Genomic DNA, 26,165 nt, shown 5'->3' with positions numbered 1-26,165 from the left:
CTGTGAAAAAAGCTTCTACAAATGTATGTCTGACAGAAAATATGAAAGTAAGGAGAATCTTAAGATGTTTAATTTAATTTCAATCCCTGTCTCTCACCAACGTGGCTGAATGTAGGTATGATACTCATTGTATCAGGTCACATGATAAACTGCACAGGTATTGGTCTGATGTATTATCAGAATGAAGATATTAGGTTTGAAACTAGAGATGGACTAATGTTTCTCATTCTAGGGTTTCCTGCTAGATGAGTAACAATAACTTACTAACAAGTAAGAGCCTGTTTGCTGAAGGGAAGAGCATCTTACTACAAGAGGTTAGTGAGCATAAGCTGGGTATTGGAGGATGGCATAGGGTACTATTTGACTTAGGCTGGGGACCCTGTTTAAACTATTTAGAGCCTGATATCTCTATTATTATACATTTTTGGTTGTAAAAGTGCTTTCTGTGGTGCTTTTACTTTAGGTGAAAACCAATCAACACTTCCTGGAAAAAGAATAAATTAAGTTAAAGCATAACAGCTCCTCTATAAATAATTTCCCCTTCGAAAACAGACTCAAATTCAGCACGGACTAGATGTTTTAGCTTTTTTATTATTCAGAATTAAAGACGTGAGCTCATGCAGATCCAACAAGAAAACAGAGGAGAACAGTCTCATAGTGACTAATAAAAAAGAGCCATCAGCCATCCACTGGTCCAGACACTGTCCAAGCATTAAAGCCTGCAAAACTTAGCAGAAATTCTCCAGACTCACGAAAATGTTCACCTCTGCAACTTTGCAGACAGATCACACAACAAAGATGGAAAACACAAAAACAACCACAGATACAGCAGTTTTCAGTGAGCGCACACTGAGTTTAAAGTGCAATTTCATGTTCAGCTTTGTTGGATTTGCAGAAGCAGAGGCCATAATTCACACAAACAAGGATGAGGACAGAGGGGCTGACACATGGCTACACTGTGGACAACAGTATTAGTATCAAATAGAACAAAACTACTTCATGGTGCACATACAGCTGTGGTCAGACGTTTACACACACTCATCTTGAACATGAATGTTGGGTTAAGTTTTGGCTTTTATAATGATATATTTGAGCTGTTGTTTTTCCAGGGAAGAATGATTATACAGCTTAACTCCGTAAAGCTCTAAGGAGAATTGTAGATTTGCACAAGTTAAAATTGTCACACAGTTGGGTTGTTCCAACAGGGCAATGACCCTAAACACACATGGATAGAGCAGGACAACCTTAAGCTTATGGAATGGCCTTCCCACAGCTCTGATCCCAACCCTATTGGAAATCTATGGACTACATTTAAAAGTCGGTTCCATACCAGGAAACCAACCAATTTAAATAAATTTTCCTGCCAAGAAGAGTGGTCAAATATCCAGCCAGAATTATGCCAGAGGCTTACTGTTGTCTAACAAAAGCGTCTAGTTGAGGTACCACTTGCTAAGAGACATTTAACCAAATACTAATGCGGCTGCATGTATACATCCGAGGCTGTGAGAAAATTCAAAATAAATTGTGCATCTAGTTCTTGTATTTTTAAAGTAACTAAAGATGTATGTTGTGCAATCATTCCACCCCAGATAAAGAAGAGTTCAAAGAAATCATTGAAAGCCCAAAAATACCAGGCCATTCTAAGTAGATGCAAACTTCTGACCACATCTGTATTTCCAAGCCTAACAAGTTGGTGAATGCACTGTTGCATAGACTGAATAATAAAATGTAATCCATGTAAACTGATTAAATACATTATATACTGTCTACTGACTGTTTTCCTAAACGGTTCTTGACAAAGGACAAGCATTTGCACTGTTTAACTAGCGTCATATAATGTATACTGATTTTGTGTTATTATGCTGAACTACTGCTTTAGAGTCCCATCCAATGTTTTCATTTCAAGAAAGTCACCAACGCAGGAAACATCTCATCGCCGCATGGGAAAACTACATGTTACGACACATACATGACCTAGGAGTTACATGATAATGTCACACGCAGGCAAGCGCACATAAAAATGTAAACACACACATAGAATCTGCATGTGCAGCAGCATGTCACAGAATATTTATAGGAAATGCCCTCAGCCCAGCTAAGTTAGCTCAACTAAAAAGATCAGCTCACACACCATGATCCATGTACAAAAAACAAACAAAGACGCAGTCGATGCTGTTGCAGCCAAAACTCGACCACAACACGAGACAGATGGGAACATTTCCACATATTTATCATTATCATTACTCACACACGTTTCTGTGTATTGGGTTTTTGAATGTGTGTCAGGTTTGTGCTAAGGTCTTCACTGGATTATCACAAACCTTTTCAATTTTGAACATACGAAGGAGGCGGCGAGGAAGGCAAAATGGAATACTGGGATTTAAATCAACGGTGCGAACGGGTTTACGCGGCCAGTTGATGGGTTATGGGTTCACATACTGTGGATATAGAAGAAAGACGAGTAATTAGCGGTCGCAAAACCTTTCTTGAAACACTTTCCCAGCAGGACGAGCAACATCAGCACGCCGGAGATATTTTATAAGAACAGGAGATCCTTTTAGTATTCGTGTGATTTCTCTCAGTTTTTACTGTGATACAAAAACGTCTTACAAAATTTACATTCAACTAAGGAAATTTTTCAATTTCTGAAAAAAGTGCTTTTGTATAACTAATAATGTAAGTTTCCTTCTCGCTATTTTTGTTGCTTTGTCTCTATTCAGGTAGTTTGTTTCTAGACAAAACACTGCAAAGGAGGTTCACAGTAATGTGGGTTAACAGTTGGTGGCCAAACCGTTGCACTTTTCACGTGAAGAAAAGTGCACATTAAGTCAGGTGATCAAGGCGTGCAGGAGTCACTTCCAAGGAACAGCAGCTACCCAGAGGATTGGCTGAATTAGCGTTGGCGGTGGGGTTGTAGTCTGAAAGCTGATGTGATGCTGTCCTTGGAAGAGGACAAAGGGGACGAGAAGAGGGGGCATATGTCACAACAACCGGGAGGGTGGTGGTGGAGGAGGGGAGTAGAGTTTATGGCAATACTGGCTCAGGTCGGCCTAATTTACTCTAAAGTTGGCAGGAATCCAAGCTGGACCAGCATCTAAGACATTGTTTTTCCAACACGATGCAGCCAGCATTGGAGTCCTACTGCTGTAAGGAGATGTGGTCGGAGGATTGGGGTACATAATCCAGCAGTGAGGGTATATCTCATGCCTCCATATACTGTGGGGGAGGCTCCTTTGGTGGGATGGCAACAGCTTCCTCATATGGTGGCAGCAGAACCTGAAGTAAGAAAACAAAAGTAGCTGAGTTCCAAATAATCACTTAAAAACATGCTGGCACTCTTTGCTTTCACTTCCACTTGGCAAGTGCTTACACACAAGTTGGCAACATCCATACAAACTGTGAGCGACCACCTAAATGCTAGGTGGCCCATGCAAAGAGTTTTCAGGGCAGTATAGACTTCTCTCTGAACAATAAATACAGAAAGAAGCCTCACAAAACCACTCACCAGCCAGTGGGGAATACATATTTTTCCCTAGCAAGCAGTGGGCACCAGGGGATCACTGACCAGTGTCTAGAGCCTGTGTCAGTTGAGCTTTAGCAGCTGATTTCACAGTGACTGCCAGCAACATCTAGCAACCAGTTGACAAATACTCATTTTTTCCCTGGCAACTGGTGATTGTCAGGCGGTTGCTAATGGTCTCTAAGGCTGTGTGACCAGAGCCTGAAAGCGATGTGCTGGTACTGTCCAGAGCCTACATGTTGTACCCATTTACTGACAGCAGGGGGCCAAAAATGTGAACAACTGGTCCATGGGATGCTGTGTTTATGCTGTTGTTAATAGACAAAGAGCTTCATTGTAGTCAAACGAAGCTACAAACAATTAAAGCCGTTTACATTTAAAATGTACTGTAAATATTTCATATTGTACAGTTTGTAGAGGAAAGAGGAAAAAAAAACAAAAAAAACGGAGGTACTCCAAAAGAGGTCCAAATGCGTTTATATACAACAAAACCAGAATATAACCCAAATATAAACATTTTGCTTCTATAAACTAAAATGCAGTGTAATAAGATTACTTTAAAGTGTTGAAACTGGACACTACTTTTGCAGAATTTAAATTTCACCTGCTAAATATGCAACACGTTACACCATATCACATTGTAAAGTGGTATAGCTTCCTTTGGAGTTTTTCGTCTCCATCCAATAGACCCTTATTCCATACCCATAGAAGACAAGCTGCAAGGATAGCACACACACAAACACACACACAGGGCCCTGCTTTACAGGCCAGGCTGCACTCCTCTCTCTATCAGAGCTCCTTCTCTGTAAATGGTGTTATAAAACCAGTACTGCTGCTAATTCAGTGAAAGTGTGAGGAAAAAAAGAATACGCTCCGAGGGGATGGAACTGTGAAACAGCCAGGGATGGCCGGCAAACATATCACAGAGAGGGTTTGAAATAAAGCAGACAATTATGTAACATGTCCAGGAGAAGGGGAAGGACAGAGGCATATAAAGAGAAGGGACAGAAAAACATCCCAGAGAAAGAGAGAGAGAAACGACCCTTGTGCATTTTAATGGCATTTATATAAAAGCACTGCAGATAAACAGCTGGGTACTTGATGTTGGTGCTTGTAAAAAGCCATTTAGACACACCTCCAGCTCCATAACAGTAAAAATAGACGCAATGCTCCATTCAGCTGTGTGTGGACACAGGAAACACAGCGATAAATCCACATCATTATTAAGGCCAACGAAAGCTATTTTAACCTCTTTATGTGACACAAATATTTGTTGAACTTAAACCATTTGTTGTCACATAGCTCTCTTATTGAAATTCACAATGCTTATGCTGCAGCCTTCAGGTTTTTCAGCTTTCAAGTCTTTCTTTAAAAAAAAAAAAATATTCTGAATAAATATTTGAATTTTTTGGATTTTTTTACAACATTTATTCAACTATATACACAATGATAAATTAATACATTTATATATACACACAGAGATGTTTTGGTTTACATTAGCCAACTAAAGTGTTTCTTTTTAGATTTGTTTCTTGTATTTAATTAGATGTTTAGGTATATTCATACATTCACTGTGATTTTCACAGGATTTTCACTGATTTTATAAATAATAAATGAAGGAATCTCTGTACGTGTCTCTTTGTGTTGACCTTGACCTACTTCACATTTGCATGTGCGTTTCTGGGGACATAAAGAAGTCTAATATCAAGGCATTGACTCTACATTTACCTGCTACATTATTTTCTTTTTTCTTCGAATATATCTAAGAGTCAGTATAATTCTAGATTAAGTATTTGCTTGTTTTCTTAATCTTCTAATTTAATTACACTGAAATAAACACACTTCCACTGAAATAAACACACTTGACAGTGGAGAGAGTGACTGGCACGTATCTGATAGTTGCTAAAAGGCCATATGATACACAATATGACTTCAGCCCCTGCTGGATTAGCTGCCGGGTGTGCAGTCTGTTTCACAAGGTGAAAAACGTCAGCAGCGTGCAGCAGGGCCATGGCGGCACAAGGACAAAGTGACAGATGAAGTGCTGCGTACTGAGACGACAGCGGCTGTGAGACAGATTAATGTCTTGTGTATCATCCTGGAGGATTACAAACGGACAAATGGAAACCGTGACTATGGTAAAGCCTTTCAAAAACCTTGTGAGTGATCGCTGAGGGGGGGCATGTGGAGTGGACTATACCCAACTCTAAAAAGCTAGCCAATCACACCTCAGGACAACCTACAGGGTCTACGATACAGTGTCCCATCACTGACTATATACAGCATAAACTAACATTAAAGAATTTAAGTACAATTACTAGCCACTGTATAACCTGCAATGCAACTTAAGTACATAATTTGACACATGTAGACAATTTATACATTTTAACCAGAAGGCTCTTAATCACTTTCATTTCTCAATATAATAGCACCTCACTGGTTAAACCTTACTACATAGTAATTATGTATTTATATAAAAAGTTGGACTGTACAAGATTTTATGCTCAACACATACCAGCTTCATCTTTGAAAAAGGCAAATTTATCCAACAAAAATGACTACTGCCGTATTTAAAGAAACATTTTTAACGTTCACTTTGGTGCTACTGTAAGTTGGCTTCATGTACAGCCAGCAAAAACATTTTAAGAGACAATAAGTTCACTTTGCTTTCTGCATTCTTTTTAATAGATAATTTAACTGAAATAACACAGACACTGAAGAAAACATCTAAATCTGAGGTTAAACAGTTACACTTTAAAATCTATGACCAGTAACCAATCTATAAACATTATTTTGTCCATATTATTATTTTGTTTATGTATTTAAATCAAAGCGACTTAGAGTTCTTTGATTTTTTTCATTCTGAATTTATGAAAAACTTCTAAAATGCTCTTCTGTGAAGAGTTTGTATTTTTATTGCAGCTAAATAATCCCTGATTATTGTCGAGACTAGAATTTGATATATTTTAGTGAAGTTAATGTGTCATACAACGAGATGAAAGTGACTTTTCTAAGTGTACATTTTTGCTAATATAATGAACAGAGAGCTTTCAAACCCAAGTGTAAAAATCAATGCTGTGCAAATGCAATAAAATGAAGTTCTGACAGCAGAAGGACTGTTAGTGTGTCCTTGAGGTGAGACGCTGGTGGGTGGCTAAGCGGACTCACCGTGGTGTCGTTTGTGGTGACATAAACCAGGACCTCTGTGGTGCCCCTGCCGCTCACATATCTGTAGCAGTTCCACACACAGCCGATCAGGTAGGCCTGTCACAGGAGGTGAGAGCAAACACACAATGACCTTTAGAAACACTCTTCATCATTACAGATGCTGCTTGCTGTGATCTCATCCATTTATCAACAATAGGCATGACGATGGCAGAGATGCATCATATTGCTGTTACAGACTGGTGACACATGGTGATTCAATTCAGCTGTTAAAAATTAAGACAGTTTTATGTTTGGACATTTTCCTGGATGTGCCTCTAACATTTGACCAAAAGCTTCTCTGAGCCTTTGCCTGCACTGAGGATTGTTCAGCTTGGCAAAGGAAAAGGAGTTCCATTGTGAGTGTGAGTGTGTGTGTGTGTGTGTGTATGTGAGCAGCCTGCTGAGTCCTCTGCCAGCAGTAAGAGAGCAACTAACAAGAAAGCCAAGCAGAGCATAGCCAATTACTTTAGCATTTTCTGAGCTGACCTCCTCAAAGAAAGCAGCAATCTACATATATTTAAAATGCTGACAGCACAGCTAGCTCTACTCCTCGAGGATGTTTATTGGGTTTTTGTTCATCATTTTTTCTCTGCTCACGATTCAATATTTTTTTCTTTGTTTATGAGGAAAATAATGAGTAGTTGCACAGTGGCCTGGCAAAATCTGCAGTTAACTATCTTGTCCTTTTACTTTGTATGCCTCTTCTCTCTCTCTCTCTCTCTCTCTCTCTCTTTAGTCACAGAAACATTCATCCATTCACATTTCCTCTGCTGCTTCATCTTCAGCTCCTTTCTCCCTCCAGCTTTTCCTCTTCCTGCCTGTGACATTTATGCCAAATGCAGTCAAGTGGAGGATGTTGGCTTTAGCAGGGACTTTAGCAGGTGTTTGCTATGTTCTGACAGCTGAATGTGTCCTTGAGGACTCACATCTGGCGTCTTTCCAGCAGACTCACATATGATCTACATAGAAGGCAGCAGCTCATACATACTGCACATTCAACCCATTAACATAAATGAGCTTCAATCCATTTTTCTTGGCAAACGGCACAGATCTATAAGCTCTTTTTAAAGCAGACTTTTTCAGGGAATAAGCAGCCAGGCTATCCCACACACTGAAAGCTCAAGATTCTAAGACATGACATTTATAACTCTTTTGCCTGCGAGTCCACTAGTGTGTCTTCCAGTGGCTGCTTCCTGTCAGAAAATTCCAGCTCCGGCTTTGGATATCTGCCGAGAACACTTCTAATCTCAGCTTAGAAGGGAAACAACTTGATTTGATTGTACAGATGACTGCAACTTCATGCCCCATCTCGTCCAAGAGCCCCAGAGCATCGCTCCGCCTGGAAAATCATCGAAGCATTAAAGGAGAATTTGTTTGATGGGAGTTGGTTTCCTGCTGTCCCTGACCCGCTGCTCTCTGACTGTGTGATGAGCTCAAGAGGAGCATTTACAATAGCACATTCATTAAACATGCCATATGGTTGATTCAGCTATGAGATGAGCACAGTGTGAGACTTAATTGCCTTAATTACACTACAATGTGAGGAACAAATGATTTAAAAAAAAAAAAAAAGGATGTTTCCAGAGTGAACAAATACTCAGTGAGTGTTCTGGAGTATTTGTTTTCTGTGTATTTGTACAGTTTTATACGAGATACAAAAGCAAGCTATGCTAGAATATTTATCCTTACCTTGAAGGACAGGATGCAGCCGATGAAGAGGAGGACTGCAAAGACTAGGCACATGTTGTTGGTGGACATGATATCCTCTTTGTATGGAAATGTCCCCGGCTGGAAGGGAAAGTGGGACAGGAGAAGATGAAATAAGTCAAATGTAAAAAGCAAAGAGAAATGTTGGACCTAAAACACACAACTGGCCCTTCAAAACATAAATAAAGAAATATAAAAAAATAAAAATAAATCTCAGTTACTCAGTATATTAGCACCTAAGCTAATAACTAAGCATCTTAAATTCCCATTAAGATGAAGACAGCTGTTGAGGTGGATATTTTAGTTGGAATGAAACAGTCCTCACCAGCTGCTGGAGATAGTCCTGCACCGTGTTGGGGTAAACCACCACACTAATGGCTACCAGTGTATTAAGGGCAAAGTCAAAGATTTGGTAGCAGAAGAATGGAATGATCCAAGCAGCGTGTTGCTATAGAGGAGAGATTCAGATCAGATAAAAACACTCTGTTAGTTTTCCCAAGTTCAGATTTGTGCTTGAATGTCATTTGCTTTTGTTCGCTCACCTTGTAAGCACCGTATGTCGCCATGCCACATATAAGAATCATGAGTAGGGATATTGCAGTGGCTATGCAGATATCTGAGGAAAGATAAACATACAAAGCAATGGCATGAGAACATGTCACCTTTAATGCTTTCTCTGAAAGACATTGACATTGTACTCATTGGTGATCAGATCAGTGACTGATCTACTTTACAATTAAGCTCTGATGGTATAATGGTTAGAAAATATATGTAAATTTTCTGTTTGAACTATACACACTGTGTTGAAAGGGGCAGATTAGCTTTGTTTGATTTTTGTAGGACTAGATTAGACCAGCTAATCAGAGTTCGTTTTTATCTGTAGGAGTTTTTGATGACTTATGTTTTGCTCCCACAATAAATCCTGCAATTAATAGGCAACGTTAATTACCCTGTGGCCTCATTAAAGTAAACTATCCACACTGCAATCCTTTAAAATTGACCATACAAAACAGTGACAGGTAAAAAAGTCATATTTATACATTTATAAATTATAAATGAATATCTGGCATCACACCAAAATTTAGCTGGGAGACTTAATAAAAAAATTTTTTTTAAAACATCGCTGCATTTAATATTAATTTGGGTTGCTAGGAATAAATTCAATTGTGAGTAATATTACAGGTTAAAAAGAAATATTTATGTGTTAACACTCTTATAGACTCCTACACCTTTTCCAGGTTGTTTCCGTGAAATCCATTTGGGGTGAAGGCTTTTCTGCTGAGGTGTGCTGGAATTTTTTAGATTAACATATATTCATGTCATGAAATGTTGTCACGGTAAATGTTTTACAAAAGAAAATATTTCTGATATCCAATAATACAGATCAATGTTAATTATCAGTCTTCCGGTGCACTATCAACGTAGCCAGACTCCTGTTCACTTTTCCTGCTACCTGAAGCCAACCCAACAAACAAGAGAAAAAGTACACCTTTCAATACCAAGCATGACTCCAAACACCACAGATCACATGCTAGTATCTACATCACACAACACGATCAACATGTGGGTATCGTTATGCAAGAGTTGTCCTTCTCACGTTCACATTACAGCTGTGAGAATCCCTGATGCAACACTAGTCGCTATCAGTGCAGCTCTCAACAAACATCGCTAACATGTGGCCGAACCAGGATATCTGTGTGTATGTGATGGTGTGTAAGAAGGATCCCAGATCCTATATTGACGCTATACTGACTAATAAGTGCTTGTACTGACAGTGAACTATATTAGTTATTATTCCATAACTTCACAAGCTTCACCCTGGTAACACCCAGGAACAGAAGACATGCTTTTAAGCAACACAGACACAGAGGTTCTTACATACTGCATATAAACAATAAACAATACACGCATACATAAACAGACTACCACTCTAACCAGTGCCACATAAGCTTTGTGAGAGGAGACTCTGTCAACATGACCGTTTTAATCCGAAAGAGAATTAGAGCAGTCATTTTTAATCAGAGTAGCCGCTGACAGTATCTGTGGTGCTCCAGAGGCGACTGTGATGATGATAGCTGCTGGAGGGGAAGCACTGAAAATACACATGCACGCTGATTTGTTCTCTGCGGTGCCCAGCTTACTCAGCTATGTCTGTGCTGAGAGCAGCGTTCTCAGAAACGAAGTGGTTGGCAGAAAGGACAGATGATGCTACAGCTGCAGAAACACGTGGAGTTGCATGGACATGACAGTTGATTTTTAACGAACACCAGCATACATTCATATACTACTGTTAATGAGCTACGAAACTGATGCTGCTGATACATCTTCAGCATCGACTGATCATAATCATTCTTGGCTTCAACTTTGCAGAAATAAATGTTTAATTATATGCGTAAAAGCTTCTCAGGTAACATTTTCAGTTGAATCTCTCATGGAAGGAGAGGAATTGAGTAAAGTAAACACCACACGGGTTTTCCTTTCTATTCCTTTATAGTATAACTTAGTTAGCCACTAACCAACCATCTTTTACTTGGTCAGAAATCACAGGAAATTCCTACAGACACAAAATATGAAATTCTGGGTCAATGTCAATACTGATATAGTCTATCCTTGTTGTTTTTAAGCACAAATATACAGCACTTTTTATACGTCTTTGTAAAAAATTATCCTTCTCAGCTGCATATTTCTTTGAACCTGAGTATGCTATTTTTAATAAATGTATAGCATTCATTTTTTCTTATGTTGTAAATTTGCTCTGTACAGTCTTCTTCTTTTTTAATGCTATATTCTTCACTTTTGTATGGCTCTGCATGCTCCATCTGTCTGTGACTTTGCTGCTGGAATATGTGAATTTCCCCATTGAGGGACAATAAAGGATATTTCTATTCTATCTTGTTCTTATTTTTCAACAGGAGCAAATACAGACAATTTCAAAGTCTTTCAGCTCTTCATCACACTGTTTTCCAAAATTTAGGCAACGCAAAATTTACACAAGAAATAAATATCTGTGCCTGCTTTTTTATTTGCTGATACATCACATTAGTTTGGCTATTTCCAGTCTGTTAAATAATGAGAGACAGACACATTAGCTTTTCTACACATAAACCAATACATGCATAATCACTCTCTACAGGCTCATTCTGAATGAGAAAAAGTAAAAATCCACACAAGCGTTTTTGGTTCTACCCTTTCTGGATATGGCTGACAGCAAGAAATCCAATCAGTGAAATCCAATCTCTGAAGCACAAGAACAGGCCCTAACATTCACTTCTAATATTCAGTGGTACATCTAGAACAACCAGAAATGTTTGATTTAAAGTTGCAACCAACTTTTTTTTTTTTTAATCTCCTATATATCCACTAATAACTTTTTAAATTAATTAATCAGTTCCCTTGTGGATAAAATATCAGAAAATTGTCTTGTTTTATATAATCAACAGCCCCAAACACAAAGCCAATCACTTCACAACATTAAATCCTCAAACTGGAAGAGCTAAAACAAGGCATGGGTTGACTTTCTACAGTCTGAATGCTTCGTTGAGGACATTTATCTTTTAATAACGGGAGGATTAGCTGCAACTTACTCGCATCGTCCATGACGTCGATGTCAGTTCCCAGCTCGGAGCTGGTAAGGTGGTAGCGGTACTGAACTGGGTCATTAAGAGCTGACAGCAGGATAAGTAAGACCACCGCATTGATGAGCTGTGAGGACAGGAGAATCGATATTACAGTTGAACAAAAACGTGCAGTTTGTAATATAACTCAGATAATGTGACAGCTGATTAGTAATGATAAGTTAAGATGCACTGAGCGAGTGAGGCAACTATAAAATAACTCTTGTTTTCCTCTTACACCTTCTTGTATTATTTATTAATGCAACTTGCACTACTCTCTTGCACAATATCAGTTTTTAAAAAATCTTTTCTTTAATTTAACCTCATTTTTATTTTGTAATCACCTTTGTATATATAAAAATATTTGCACTACCTCTACCTCACACTATAAAGTCCTCCCTACGGATCTATGGGACTTATTTATTGTTTATTTATTGTAGACTGTACTATTGATTATTCTTTATCCTGCTCCTGTAACACAATAATTTCCCTTTTTGGATCAATTAAATATCTATTTATCTGTCCTGAATGAGGTATCATTTAGAGGTAGGACAAGGTGCAGATATATTTAGGAGACAGGTGTTCAAAAAGATTGGTGACCAGTTTGACAATTGCCAGACAATAGAAAACAAGGCAATATATCTAAACTGCTTTCTCCCCTCTTTCCTCATAATCATCACTGATTGTTAGAGCTCTAATGTTATGGGTAATTTAAGGAAAGTGGTATTGATGTACTGCTGAGCAGCTTCAATACAACATACTGGAATTCAATACAACAGAAAACCATAGGACTGGGAGAACAAGCTCATCGGTCTTATGTCACCACTTTCACCTCATGTGAACACATCTCATGGAGGTTTTTGTTGCTTTTTATGGCCTTGTTGATCGGTAGTAGCTCAAAATAAGGGAGGCTTATGAAGATCGGGGATTTCACCAGTCTTACCGAACTATGTTTACGACTTTAAGTTATCCTTTCGGGTGGGAAATATCGGAGACAAACTATATTTAACTGGGTAAACATGTGTAGAGATGGAAAAGGAGGCATCAACAGCCTAAAACTGTAAGTTTAGGATTATTTTAGGAGGAAACACAAAAATAAAAAAGAAACGAATTTGTTAGACACTTTGTTTATATGCTTATATAGCCAAAAAACAACAAAAAAAACCCCAACAGATGCTAAAGGTTATTTTGCTAACATTTTTTAATTATTTCATACGCTGGCACCCTGTTTTTAACATAAGTGAAAAACATGGAAAACAGATGGAGTTAGCTGTCTAATTAACATGACTCGATATTTATTAAATATTTTTAGAATTTGTCCCACATATTCAGCCATATTCATTCGCGTCTGGGACCTGACGTGAAATGAAAAAAAGGGACTTACCATATACCATATTCCCAAAATAATGGTGCCTGTTCGTACATGGCAGCAGAGGCAGCAGCTCGTCGAGTACCACCGGTCCCACGGCGAAATCATCTTTTTGTCCACACACTGAATTTCAGGTTATTTCATGAATGCCGTCGAAAACAACTGACTAGTCAAGGCTACGACAACCGAAAAAAGGTGGGAAAGATAACGTCTTCGTTGCTAGGACCGCCGCCACATCCAGCGTCTGTTTGAGGAGATGTTTCAGCAAGTGGGAAACACAGAAACAGAGAGCCGTTAATCTGGCTCACCCGGAGTCACGTGACCACGGGAGGATTTTTTTTTTTTTTGGCCGGGATGCAAACGCTTCATAATCACGAAATGTTTCAGCAGCTCTTTGTTTGTCCAGTTTTATCTTCCACGACACATATAGCTTAATTTGATTTCCTTTGTTAAAACAACCAAAACGTTAAATAATAGAAAAAAGTAGAAAAAGCTCAGCATTAAAAATAAGAACAAAACAATTCAACAGTTCAACGACCTTAAAAGTCAATATTTAGAACAGCCACCTATATTCTTCAACACAGCCATGAACTCTCTTAGGCAAACCTTCTTTTCATGTCTTTAAGTAGTCTTTAGTAATAGTTCTCCAGGCTTCCTGAAGGCCTTTTAAAGCTCTTCTACCTTTTCTTACCTTTTTTGTCCCACACTGCTTCAATAATGTTGAGGTCTGGGCTTTGGGAAGGCCAATCCATGACTGATTTAAAGCAGATATTTCAAATATGGATTCACCACAGGATCTGTGATTGCAGATTTTTTTTTTTTTTGGCATACCTCAGCCATTTGTCCCCGTTTCCCTTCACTATTAAATGTCAAACTGAGTTGTTTTTTTATTGATGATAAATGATGTTTTTTACGACAGACTGCTAGTATTACAGTAATACTGCTAGTAAAAGAGTACAATCAACAGATACAATTCAAATTTATTTCTTTGGTAAGATGTTATGTGTAGACAGCTCAGGTTCATCCCTTTAGTTATGTGCCTTTTTGTGTTTAAATGATTCATAGGTCAGTGTTAAGTAAATTAACAAACAAAGAACATTCCTCTGAACATGGTCAGGTACAAGGAATGGACTTAAAGAGAAAATACACCCAATGTCCAAATAAAAACTTTGAAAAACCATCAGAAAGCCTATTGCTCACGACCATTTAAAAAAAAAAAGTAAAAAAAAAAAAAAAGTGTGGCTATGCCAAAAACATTACTGATTCATCACTGATTCTAACTAAATCTGTTTAATCAAAAAAGCATTGTGTTCAGAAAAAGGAACAACAGGTCAAGAGAGACCGTCACGGCCCTCTTTTTTGACACCATATGCTTAACACTGAAACCAAAAGAGATAATTTCATTGCACCATTTTTTTCTTGCTTAAACAAAAGCCTCAAAAACCTATAGATTGATGTGCTTTTTGTAATGTTAAGAGCATGAAACTCCAGTTAATCTTGTGCCATTTTGTCTCTGTCTGTGCAAACATCACAGACCAAGCCTGACAGATGGGCCAGTGACCACAGCTCTGCTAAGCTCCAGTGGGTGGACAGCATCATCGGCACATTAGGGGATTTTCCTCTTCTGCTGCCATGACTTAACACCGATCAGACATGCTGGAATAAGACAAAATCTCAAAGTCATGGTCCCATTTTCCAGGCTGAATAGATTTTCCATATTAATTGTGAGTGTGTCGGAAGTTTTATTATACAAAGGAACGGTCCAACTGTCTATTCTTTTTTAGAATAGATGAGCAAGTTGCTATGTTCTTGTTTCAGTTTGTAGCTGAATCAGACCTCTGCATTTCAGACACAGGGATAGATTTTTTTTAAAGCAGCATTAGCAAATGCTTTTCATAGCAAGGCTTTTAGCAACCACAGTACCATCCATTACAGAGTGACCTTCTCTATTAATACATCTGCCTCCCATACACACACACAAAAAAGAAAAAAAAACCCCACAACAATCCCCCCAAAAAAGGGAAGAATGGGGGAAAAACCATGATGGTCCACTGAAGTGAATGTGAATGGACAGTGAGCCAGAGATTGTGAGAGATTAAAAGCCGGCAAATCCTAAATGAACTGAGAGATAAAGGATGGAGAGAGATGAAGCGAAGGAGGTCAGGCTCTGTGAGCGTGCCACGCGACTGCCTAACCACATTGACGGATGCAGTGTTTTGGCCGCAAGAGGGTCACTGTAGCCAGGGTCTGACAGAGTCCTGACTAGTGACACAGATTTGTACTGTAGCAAGCAGTGAGTCCTCACTTTATTCATGCCAGAATTGGGATTACTTTGACAGCAAACAAACTACATTAGAAAGAAAATACGAACAACAGAGAACTGTTAACAACAGTAAACAGACTTGTACCATTGAACATTACTTATTGATTTAGCCATTCCATACTTGATGGTTAACATGGCACCATTAGTAATACTATTTCTATGTTTCAGTGTCACTGACCACCATCTGTATAGGCTACATATAGCAGTATATAAACTATTAACTGCTAATATGAAATATGACATTTCTCAAAGTCTGCACTTGGATTAAAGTTTAGCTCTCTGGCAGAGTGAGTGCTTTTTAAAGGCAGTTTTTATAAAAGAAAGCTTGCGGTGTTCCACAAGGCAGTAGTTAAGGGCTACTTTTATTTTCAATTTTTTGAAAAGTATTTTGAAGATAATGTTAAAAAAGTACGCATGTTGATGATGCAACATATGCATCACCTAAATTAGTAGTAAGTAAAATTTATGTGTTGGACTTGCAAGGCATTACTAAAAGGCTGCGAATTAATAATACTATATAGTTCATATATATATATCAGATTTGGAGCATGCTACTGGCTGATCATCTGGTCAAGTGCTTTTTAAAAAACATCTTAAAACCCCCTCCAAAATAAAACCCTGAAATTGCATTGAACAGAGCAGCCAGCTCTTCATTATTCTTGCTGTACAAATGTTTACAAGAAGCATAAACAGCTATCCTGGCTAAATGTGGAAGATACATTTAAGGCAAGCCTCCTGGTAACCATGCAAACTGTTTTATGGAATCATACAATAGACTTCTTTCATGATGCCATACACTCACTGGTCACTTCAATAGGTGCACCTTGGTAGTCCTGGGTGCGACCCTCTTTTGTCTCCTGTACAGTCTTAATTCTTTATTGCATAGATTCAACAAGGTGCTGGAAACATTGCACAGATATTTTGCTCCCTATTGACATGATAGCAGTGGCTGCAGATTTTGTGGCTGCACATCCATGATGTGACTCCATCTTTCCACTATGCCTCAAAGGTGCTCTCTATATGTTTGAGATAAGGACTCAACATGGTCGGCAACAATACTCAGGTAATTGTGGCATTTAAATTATGCTCAGTTGGTACTAAAGCGCCCAAAGTATACCAAGAAAACATATCCCACACCACTACACCATCACCAGCTCAACAATTGATACAAGGCAGGATGGATCCATTATTTCATGTTGTTTACATGAAATTCTGACACCACTATCTGAAAGCCGTAGCAGAAATTGAGACTTATTAAATCAGGCAGTGTTTTTTGGTTCAATTTTGGTGACCCTGGTTATTTTGGTTAGCTGACTGGAGTGGCACCTCGCATGGTCTTCTGCTGCTGTAGCTCATCTGCTGTGAGATTTGAGGCGAAGCTCTTCTGCATACCTTGGTCATAATGTGGTTATTTGAGTCTGTCTTTCTCTGGCCTGCTAACTGAATATTTTCTCTTTTTTTGAACCATCTTCTGTAAACCCTAGAATAGTTGGTTGGCACCACCAACCATGTCACGTTCAAAGTCACCTTTCTTCCCCATTCTGATACTCACTTTGAACTTTGACATCTCATCTTGACCATTCCAACATGTGTAAATGAGTTACCGCCATGTGACTAGTTGATCAGATAGTGTTAATGAGGAGTTAAACAGGTGTACCTAATAAAGTGGCCAGGGATGGTATGTTTTCGCATTTGGTTAATTTTTACATATTAAAGAAAAGTGGCAAAGCAGCTGTTTAAGGCACAGGTAATCGATCAAATCAACAATACACTTCACATGAGAATCTCATGTTAGGAGAATCTTTTTAAAAGAGTTAATAACACCAAAAACCTTCTTCACGATATGAAGGGAAGGGAAAAAAAACATTTCCATGACAATGTGATTCAAGCACTTCTCATTTAATTTTCATCTTTACCAAACAAACATAGAAATTTCATTTTTATCTCCTCATTAAACAAAACCCTTCACAAAAAAACATTTCCTAGAGACAAGTATATAAATACGTTGATTGAGTCATCATCATATTCATCAGTAAAAATTTAACAAAAGGGCACCTGAAACCACAGTGACATATCACTTTATCCTCTGCAATCTACCAGGTCTACCAACAACTACCACCATCAGCTGATCGACGCCTTGATGCACTACATCTCACAAAAACATGGTAATGTCCCCTTAAACTGGATGCCCACATGAAAGCTGCAATTCGTCTCCATACAGAAAGCTATTACAGTATAGATACTGAGTGGTACTATGAGTGGACCAAGTACTAACATTTAAAGCAAAAGTTTGATCACTTTATCTCATTCTATTATCAAAGTCATGCAAAATTAAATCAATTCTGACACCAAAACTTGCAACTGGATGGAAACTATAAAAAGGACTCCAACGCACTTTCTATACAACTACAAGTTAAGGCAATGGAATTAAATTCCTTTTATATATGTCTGTAATTCTGTGAGTGTATGTATGTGTGTGTGTGTCTTGTTTAAAATCAAATAGATGTGGAGTTAAAGCTGCTCCACGTCATATCTCTAAGTATATCCTCATTCTCAGTTTAGGTCAAAAACATTTAGCCCATCACACATCTTGGAACAAAGGTCCAAACTAAAAAGATTAAAATAGTTCACAATATGCAAAAGATGATAAAAACATTTCTTCAAAATCAAAAGGAACCAAATACAGCCTTTTGCACAGTGCAATTACAGAACTGGAAAAAGCCCTTACAATCTGTACATATGGCATGGCTTTTTCTAGCACAAAAGTGGAAGAAATGTTTAAAAAAAATCACAAGAGTTCAGAAGTGATCATTAGGTATGGAAAAAAAATCTAAATACAATCCAGTCAGATAAAAGACAGACATACTCAGGACGATATTGTTTATAAAAGTACAGGGATTACACATTTGTAGTCCTACTGCAGTATAGTTTAATCCCACTAGTAACTTCACAATACAGTGCCTCCCGGTGGTTCATATCAGTTACTGCAGCCTAGATGTACAGTTAAGTCTCCAATGGGGATCCAGAATCAGTTGTTTAATATCAAAAATCCAATCTGTCATTCAAAAAGACTATATATCATGTCATTTACTAACTTTCAGCCTCCCAACATTTCCCTTCTGACACCCTGAAGCTCAGACAGAAGTGTTTTCATTTATTTGTAGCAAAGCTGGGTTTTGTGCATACAGTTAGACAGGTGTACAGTTAGGAGTTGGACAGTAATGGCTGTGCTTCTATGGCTAAGATGCCTTTCACACCAGTGTAACTAACATTGACCACAGCTGCCACTCATTCAGTCATTAAAAGCACAAACTACACACCCTACAGCAGAGTGTTTTCACTCAAATGACAGAAATATTAGACAAAAGAATACACAAACCTATCTCAAAACAATACTCACATGCCATATGTATGCTGACAGAGCCGTGAGTTGTGGTTCAGTCACGCAAGAGTAAAAAACAGGACAGCAGCCTCTTTTTAGGGTTGCCTGGTGATTGGATTTATTTAATATTTATGTTGGTAACGACTGCAAGTAGTTGTGGTGACCAACTGGTCGCCCAGAAGTTGAGCATGGAACACCCTCAGCCTCTGGGCGACCACTTTCATTCGCAAATGTGTCTTCAAACAAACATCATTATTCTCAGACAGATTGCTGAAGGTTTTAGAATGATGTTGCAATTAATCAAAGTCAGTCTGCACTGATGGCGATGACACAACTCTTTCCAGTATAGGACTTGACTAGGCTGGTTTTCACCTGGTTGTATTCCTATATAAAAGCAAAGTTGCCAAGTGCCTATATCATTTTGCAGCTACATCACTGTCCTGTAGCACCCATCAGTACCAATCAATGTGTCTAATGGTAGTAGTCACCTGAACACCCTTACAGCTCTTAATGACGGATGTCACATCAAACCCAGTATAAAGAGCAGGAGTATCTTAATCTGTCAGTGTACATATGGGCATGTGAGTGAGATAGGTATATTTCTCTGCTCCATAACCTTTCAATAACTCATAGGGGGCTGCTGCACAGAAATCAAAACAAAGTGCAACACTGTGTGGAACCAAAAAGTGTGGTGTTCTGGTAAAAAACAGAAAAGAAAAAAAAAAATCACAAAAGAAATAAAAATTTAAAACCCGTTTTATTTTTTGGGGTTAACAATTACATACACTCTCAGAGGGGGCAAATAAAATCTCAAAACAAAACACCTTTGCTGTCATTAAATATGTACCTCCACTAAAAGCCCACCTCACCCCAAACTCCACTCTGTTTGCAGTATAGCAAATAGTGCAAATTAGTTAAGTTTTCAGTCCATAGGACTACATTTCATCTCTGAATTTCGCCAAGCAGGTGATACCTTCCACCTGTTTACTTTTTTGTTTGTGAAACTGATCTCTGAACTGTGTACCTGGTAATTATTGCATGTGACACGTTTAACAATCATTTGCATATGCTTTGTCTGGACCTGTGAGGTGAATTCATGTCTCCCTTCGGACCTTTTTCTTCTGGGAGAACTTCGGAGGCTCCGCAATCTGCTCTGACCTCTCTGCACGGAGATGAAAGAAAAAAAAAAGTTTTTCAATTGAAATTTAAGGGCATCCAGTTACAGAACATTTCCTCAAACAAAAGTAAATTCAACAGTGTTTCAACAATGTGTATTATTCGGTTTTCACACGTGCTCTGAATAAATGATCTGATTGACTGAACAGCATCATGTGGGATGACTAACAATACACTCAGCTGGTCTGCATGTTTCCTGTGTGAGTACATTCATTAATGTAGAGACAAAGGAAAAGGCTGCACAGGCTGCTAAAATAACCCTACCGTAATTACAAGAAGAGCTGGACAGAGTAAAACAGAAACGGTCTTAGATTTTTTTCTTCAAAAAAAGTCAACCAAAGTTAAATCTTACATTTTCTTAACTTGGGACTTTTACAGTGTTGGGCCAGAAAAATTTCAGTATTATTAATTTGTCACATTAACGACGTGTCATTATAGTAAAGTTGACCAAGTGTCTTTCCAATGTAAGCTAAATCTCTCCTAAAGTTTAAATGAGCTGCCACTGTCAGCCTGGGTTGCTGTGGGAAAGCAGGGTTGGCCTGTAAGGCAGGGTTAGGAGAGGTGTGTTGACAAGTTGGTGCCGCCCTTCTGGCAGCTGTAAAGAAGTACTGATTAGTGCATCCGATAGAACAGCAACTCTCTGGGATTTTAGCTAAGTGAAACTGAAAGATGTTCAATGGATGGCTGGAGGGCAAAGGACCGCAGTACTGCTTTTGCTCGCCAAGTGGGCGTGTCACGTGAAAACTATGAAATAATGACCTTGGGTATATACCCACAGATAGTGACTTGTGTTTAAATGAAACCTAAACAAGCCGCTCTTAGAAATGATTACAACACAGTGAACACAGATTTGGAGTCAGAGATGTTGAAACCTACTCTGAGTGGAGGATATGCTGGCATTCTGCTTTTTGGAGGGCAGTGCAGGAAGCTCTTGGGGTTTGGGTATTGTGTTGACTACGTGCGCCGTGCTCACCGTCTACAACCCAAGAAATGATTATATTACAACAGGTTAAATATTCACTTGAAGACCTGATTTTATCAGCTTGGTTTGGTTTATTACCTGAGCGTCAGATGCAGCCTCCTCTTCTGTTTTCTTCTTCTTTTTCCTCTTCTTTTTCGATTTGGCTTCTCCGCCGGACGGATCCTCTGTGTCCCTCTCATCCTCCAACACCTGACGCAACAATAAGACATGCAGATCAATTTATGTGAAGCCTATAATAGAAACAATACAGTAAGAAGCCAGAATTAAAACAAAACAAAACAAAACAAAACAAAACCAAACCAAAACCTTATTGGGGACAGGCTGTTCTTTCTGCACAGGAGCTGGTGTCACCAACACGGGGGGCTCTTCATAGTTTCCCCAATGCTCCACTGGGGCATTCCAGTCAGAGCTGGGATCTGCTGCTGCCATCCCATCTAAAAAAACAAATCACACAATACAGATGGAAGATAGTTAGATGGTAAAAACCTGAAGAATCTTTTTAGGAGGATTTGATGCATAGCTACTTACTGAATCCTGACCATTCATCATTAACTTTAGGGCGGCTTGCCCACTGCAGATCCACTGAATTTGAAATTGGATCTGTATGAGACAGAAGGTTATTTGTTAATTTATTTATTTTAATGAGGGACGTAGACTCATTAATCTAGCCATGACAATTATCAATCAATCAATAAGCATCCACACTGGAAGCGATTAATCGCCTTGAAGCTGATGGCTGGTTGCTTGCAGACATTTCTGTATCTAGTTGCCTTGGTAACCCTGTAATGTATTTACTGCCAGGTCACATGCCAATCAACGGCATCACGAGCTTTCATTGTTAGTCACTTCAGTTCCGTCATTTGCAAGCCTTATCCTGGGTCCCGCCCACTCTGTGCTGGCAGCAGCACTTATTTTCCCGAGTGTCACCGACTCGCTTCCAGTGTGGACACAGCTGAAAGGTCTGGTGTGTGACTGGGTGACAAACCTGTGGTGTTTAGTCCCAGCATGGAGAAGGACACTGGGCTGAGGTCAGGCTTTATCCGGCCATCAATGCCACTCCACGCTGTTGCTGACAGCACACAGAAAGACAGGTTATGCTGGTGGAATGCAAACAAACTGCAGCGGAGATTAAACGTTAACAGCATGGTTTCTAATATGAGGCTGGAGTATCTTGTCTTTTTTCCACTGGCACGTTTTCTTGAACACCTCACAGCATGAAATCCAGTCTCCTGGAGATAAAATAACTAAATAAATCAAAATCACATTATACACAAAGAAAGGTCTACTCTAGTTTTACCAAACATCCTGCTCAGTTTCATGATAAATGCACTGTGTTTACCTTGGCAGGCTTGGCATCCACAAGGTTTGTCTGACAATAACCCATAAGGACAAGCCGGGTTATTACTTGGGCTGCCCTTGTTGAGGCAGCAGTTAACTCAAGTTTAAATTTTCAAAGATTTAACCTGCTGTCATAGCTGCTTACTAAATGTTAGCTCAGGTTATAATTTCATTAACAGACTGTCTTTATTTTCACTACACCCTGACCTTATGTCAGTGGTGCCAGTGCTGTGACAGAGCCAGTTCTGTCTCAGTGTCTTCTGAGAACTAGCCCACACTTGGAAAGCATTAAGAAATGATCTTTACATAGAATTTAGAGGATTTGTGGGCTACATCTGCCAATTATTGATGAGTTTCTTGCAGTAGGGTCTCTCACAGCCACTGAGTTTAAACTGCTATGCCTGCGCCAGCTTTTCGACCTGGTTTTATTCTCTCTTCTGCTGAAACTGATGCTAGATTGACCACCAGAATCTGCACTAGTGGAAAAGGGGCAAAGGTCATTTCATTTCATTATCAGCTCTAATGTTTCGTGTAGAGAGAAATCTCCTCCAGTATGTTCAGTCTAGAATCTCTTATGTCATACAAACTATTAATATCTACATTTGTGGTGTAAAAAGGTTTACTCAGATCTAGATGGTACCTTGTGACTCCTGAGCCCACGGCTGGGGTTCTGGCTGGGCCCTGTAATGTGTAGCTGCTGAGATAGCACTCCACTTGTTTCCCTCCATAGTGCTCATCTGACCTGGGATCTTCAAGGACATATCATTCCAGCCTCCACCATTGACCGAAGGTTCCTTCCTCCAGCTGGAGGAAACTGAGGGAACATGCAAACAGGAAAGACCATCAGAGTCCCTCAGTAACAGTTTTGTTCAAAATATGTCACAGGAGGGGAGTTCAGACCAGTTCACTGACAAGAAAACAACACTTATGAGCAATATCGAAATTTCACTGGACTGAGCAGCTTGAAAATCACCTCTGTGATACCTTAAAACTCTGAATAAGTTCACGTTTAAGCGAGCCTCATAAAAAAATGGTTTACCTTTGTCTTTAACGGCTTCACTGGCTGTATCTCCCTTTCCAGTGGTTCTTGAATGAAAAGACTCTGAAACAGGGTTGGAAACAGGGTTATTACCACATAATACTGTGTGATAATGCGGGTAGACTATATATCAAAATTGCATACTGAATATGCTACCTTCTTCTGTCATTTTAGAATAAAATACATTTGCCTTAATGCACTTAGTTGCTGCAATGTGACTGGCTCATTGGATACTTGTGTTAATGAGCACCTCAACAGGTGTAGCTAAAAGAGTGGGTGGTGACTATATTTAAACATAGTGAATTCCTTCTACATGAATACCATGGTTTCCTCTGTTCCTCTTGTTAACTGCTGCTGGTACAGTTGCCTCCACGTGCGTTTTTGATGCTTCCACACTTCCTGAACCGCCAGAGTCCTCAGGACCCTTTTCCTTCCTGCGCTGCTGCCTCTTTTCTCGGTTACTGACTTTTGTCTCCCACACACCTGGATGACACACACATACATGCACCCCAAAAATAACACGACATTCTAAGGGAATGTGGTATATATCGGACTATGAAGGATATTTGCTCATTACTATATTTTAAAGAGTCTGGCTGCAATCAGAATGACAGGACATGCATGAGAAGCACATTCTGCATAATATTAAAATGTCCTTTTGAAAATGAGAAGCTATTGTGACATTTCCGCCTCAACGGTTGAGCTGTACCGTCATCAGGTTCCTTCCCATCGTTTGAAGACAAAAGCTGAACTGGTTTCACATCTGTCTTGTTCTTCTTCTTGTTCTTCTTCACCTGCACCGGGGCTTGCACCTCCGGTTTCTGTGGACAGAAATAAAAGAACAATCAAGTTACCTCATAATAACAACTTTACTGCACTTAATGTCTTTTATTATTTATCATCCCAACAGTAGTCTCCAAATGTATTTTTTCACTGCACAGAAGTGGAGTTTTAGCAGTATGTCACCAGTAATAAAACTATCTTGCAAAACATCAACAAAACTGAGCAATTCAGGGAAATGCTGCGCCTACTCTGCCCACCACTGGTTTCACATTTCCTTAATTTTGATCATACCTTCTCAGTTTTGATCTGTGCTGGCAGCTTAGAAACTGCCTCAGCCACTTTAACTTCCTCTTGAGCCACAGTCACTGGCTGCCCATTGGACTGAGACTTCTGGAGGGGTGAAAAGACACAGATAAGAAACATACAGCATGACAACCCAGAAAAACAGGGAGTGCTAAAGAAAATATCAACTTACTTAAAATAAAAACGACAGTTTTTGCGTCAACACTAAATTATTAAGCCTTATATGACTGGTTAATAGCACACTTATTGTCTGTTAGCTTGTTTTAAAAGTTATATTTAACAGGTTAAACAGATTATCGCTTTCTAAATACGAGCTTCAAAGAAGCGCGCCTGGGTTGCGGACGTCTTTAAAACCATTTTCACTCATCAAAGCGAAAGTTGAAGCTTCAGGTGGCTAACGATGACGTATAAACTAGCTAGCTAAACAGGAGTATCAGGTGGTTGCAAACACCGATAACACCTTCCCTTTCTTAATAAAACACCCTACCTTCATCCATATGCAGTTAGATTACGGGTTTATTTTTGTCACTTGTAAGTGGGTCGTGGAATTGTCCCTAGATGGCCTAATTTGTGCTGTGTAAACAAAGTATACGACGAGCTATACGACCATCAATTCATACATGCCAGGTAGCTAGCTGGCTAGCTAACGCCAAACTTAACCGCTTTTGTTAATAAAATAATAAAATAAGTGTCTAACTGAACTGTTTTGCAGAGGGAGCACTTAGGTTAAGGAGTTAAATGAACACCCGCGCGTGTTGTGACTGACTCGCTGTGATTAGACGGCTCGGTAAAGGCTGCCTGCGGTACCTTTTCTACCGTTTTCTTTTTGTTCTTCTTCTTCTGCTCTTCTGGTTTGGCAGTTTTAGCGAAACCGGCCTTGAGGGGCTCACCGCCGCCGCCGCCGTTGCTGCTGCTGCCGTGTGTGACCGGGGATCCTCGCTTTTTCCCGGCGAGCAGCCCGCCGCAAACAGCGGCCCACGACAGACTGATCAGCAGCAGAAGACCCGCCGCGGCCGTGGACAGGATGACCCACGTCGGGTACAGCTCGGGCTTCAGACCCAAGTCAACCCCGAATCGAGCCCGAACATATCCCTGTCCCGAAGACAGCAGCTCCTTCAAGTGGCTGGAAAGCAGCTCGGCTTTCTCCAGCGCAAGACCTCGCAAGTCTCCAGCCATCTTTCAAAATTGCGCATACACTAGCTGTAGCTATCATTTCCAGCGCCCGTGCTAACGGAGGAGTGGCTAATCTAATCTGACTGTTAACATCAAGGCTACAAACAGCAGCATATCAATACTACATCTGCTCAGTATTAAAAAGCTCACACTCACAGGTTTGTCCAGGACAGCATCATGCACTTACACGAGCCGCTCTGTAAGAACAGGAGCTTTTCTGTCTTACCCATGAATTTGAAAATTACCCAT

At 39.4% G+C, this 26,165-nt stretch overlaps 2 protein-coding genes across 3 annotated transcripts; both read right to left on the bottom strand.

The window, feature by feature from the left end:
* Positions 1 to 571: 571 nt before the first annotated feature.
* Positions 572 to 13,730, bottom strand: laptm4b (lysosomal protein transmembrane 4 beta). Its single transcript, XM_005728481.1, has 7 exons — positions 13,433 to 13,730; positions 12,019 to 12,136; positions 8,977 to 9,050; positions 8,760 to 8,882; positions 8,417 to 8,515; positions 6,689 to 6,784; positions 572 to 3,276 (listed from the first exon to the last, which is right to left on the bottom strand). Exons 1-7 carry the CDS (start codon positions 13,523 to 13,525, stop codon positions 3,202 to 3,204), a joined length of 678 nt encoding a protein of 225 aa, XP_005728538.1. The 5' UTR covers positions 13,526 to 13,730; the 3' UTR covers positions 572 to 3,201.
* Positions 13,731 to 17,623: 3,893 nt separating this feature from the next.
* Positions 17,624 to 26,038, bottom strand: mtdha (metadherin a). Of its 2 annotated transcripts, none has more exons than XM_005728479.1 (12): positions 25,551 to 26,038; positions 24,732 to 24,830; positions 24,367 to 24,478; positions 23,979 to 24,140; positions 23,658 to 23,720; positions 23,259 to 23,432; positions 22,266 to 22,343; positions 21,809 to 21,880; positions 21,587 to 21,714; positions 21,359 to 21,469; positions 21,175 to 21,274; positions 17,624 to 20,284 (listed from the first exon to the last, which is right to left on the bottom strand). In XM_005728479.1, exons 1-12 carry the CDS (start codon positions 25,917 to 25,919, stop codon positions 20,217 to 20,219), a joined length of 1,536 nt encoding a protein of 511 aa, XP_005728536.1. In that variant the 5' UTR covers positions 25,920 to 26,038; the 3' UTR covers positions 17,624 to 20,216. The 2 variants fall into 2 exon arrangements, with proteins under 2 accessions (XP_005728536.1, XP_005728535.1); XM_005728478.1 differs by having other exon boundaries at positions 22,266 to 22,349; positions 25,551 to 26,035.
* Between the last annotated feature and the right edge of the window lie 127 nt (positions 26,039 to 26,165).

This window comes from Pundamilia nyererei, unplaced genomic scaffold (genome assembly GCF_000239375.1).
Source record: "Pundamilia nyererei isolate P.nyererei 1_Seehausen unplaced genomic scaffold, PunNye1.0 scaffold00028, whole genome shotgun sequence".
Taxonomy (NCBI): domain Eukaryota; kingdom Metazoa; phylum Chordata; class Actinopteri; order Cichliformes; family Cichlidae; genus Pundamilia; species Pundamilia nyererei.
This window is presented reverse-complemented; position numbering and strand designations above follow the sequence as displayed.

What these genes read in the sequence shown, in the direction of transcription:
- laptm4b (XM_005728481.1), bottom strand. Translation starts at nt 13,525, where the DNA reads ATGATTTCGCCGTGGGACCGGTGGTACTCGACGAGCTGCTGCCTCTGC. An exon ending in TTTTGGGAATATGGTATATG is followed by an intron (nt 12,137 to 13,432) that starts GTAAGTCCCTTT and finishes CTGTCCTCACAG; the next exon opens with CTCATCAATGCGGTGGTCTT. An exon ending in TCACCACAAACGACACCACG is followed by an intron (nt 3,277 to 6,688) that starts GTGAGTCCGCTT and finishes TTCTTACTTCAG; the next exon opens with GTTCTGCTGCCACCATATGA.
- mtdha (XM_005728478.1), bottom strand. Translation starts at nt 25,919, where the DNA reads ATGGCTGGAGACTTGCGAGGTCTTGCGCTGGAGAAAGCCGAGCTGCTT. An exon ending in GTGGGCTCAGGAGTCACAAG is followed by an intron (nt 22,350 to 23,258) that starts GTACCATCTAGA and finishes GTGTGCTGTCAG; the next exon opens with CAACAGCGTGGAGTGGCATT. An exon ending in AGGCTGCATCTGACGCTCAG is followed by an intron (nt 21,275 to 21,358) that starts GTAATAAACCAA and finishes CTTGGGTTGTAG; the next exon opens with ACGGTGAGCACGGCGCACGT.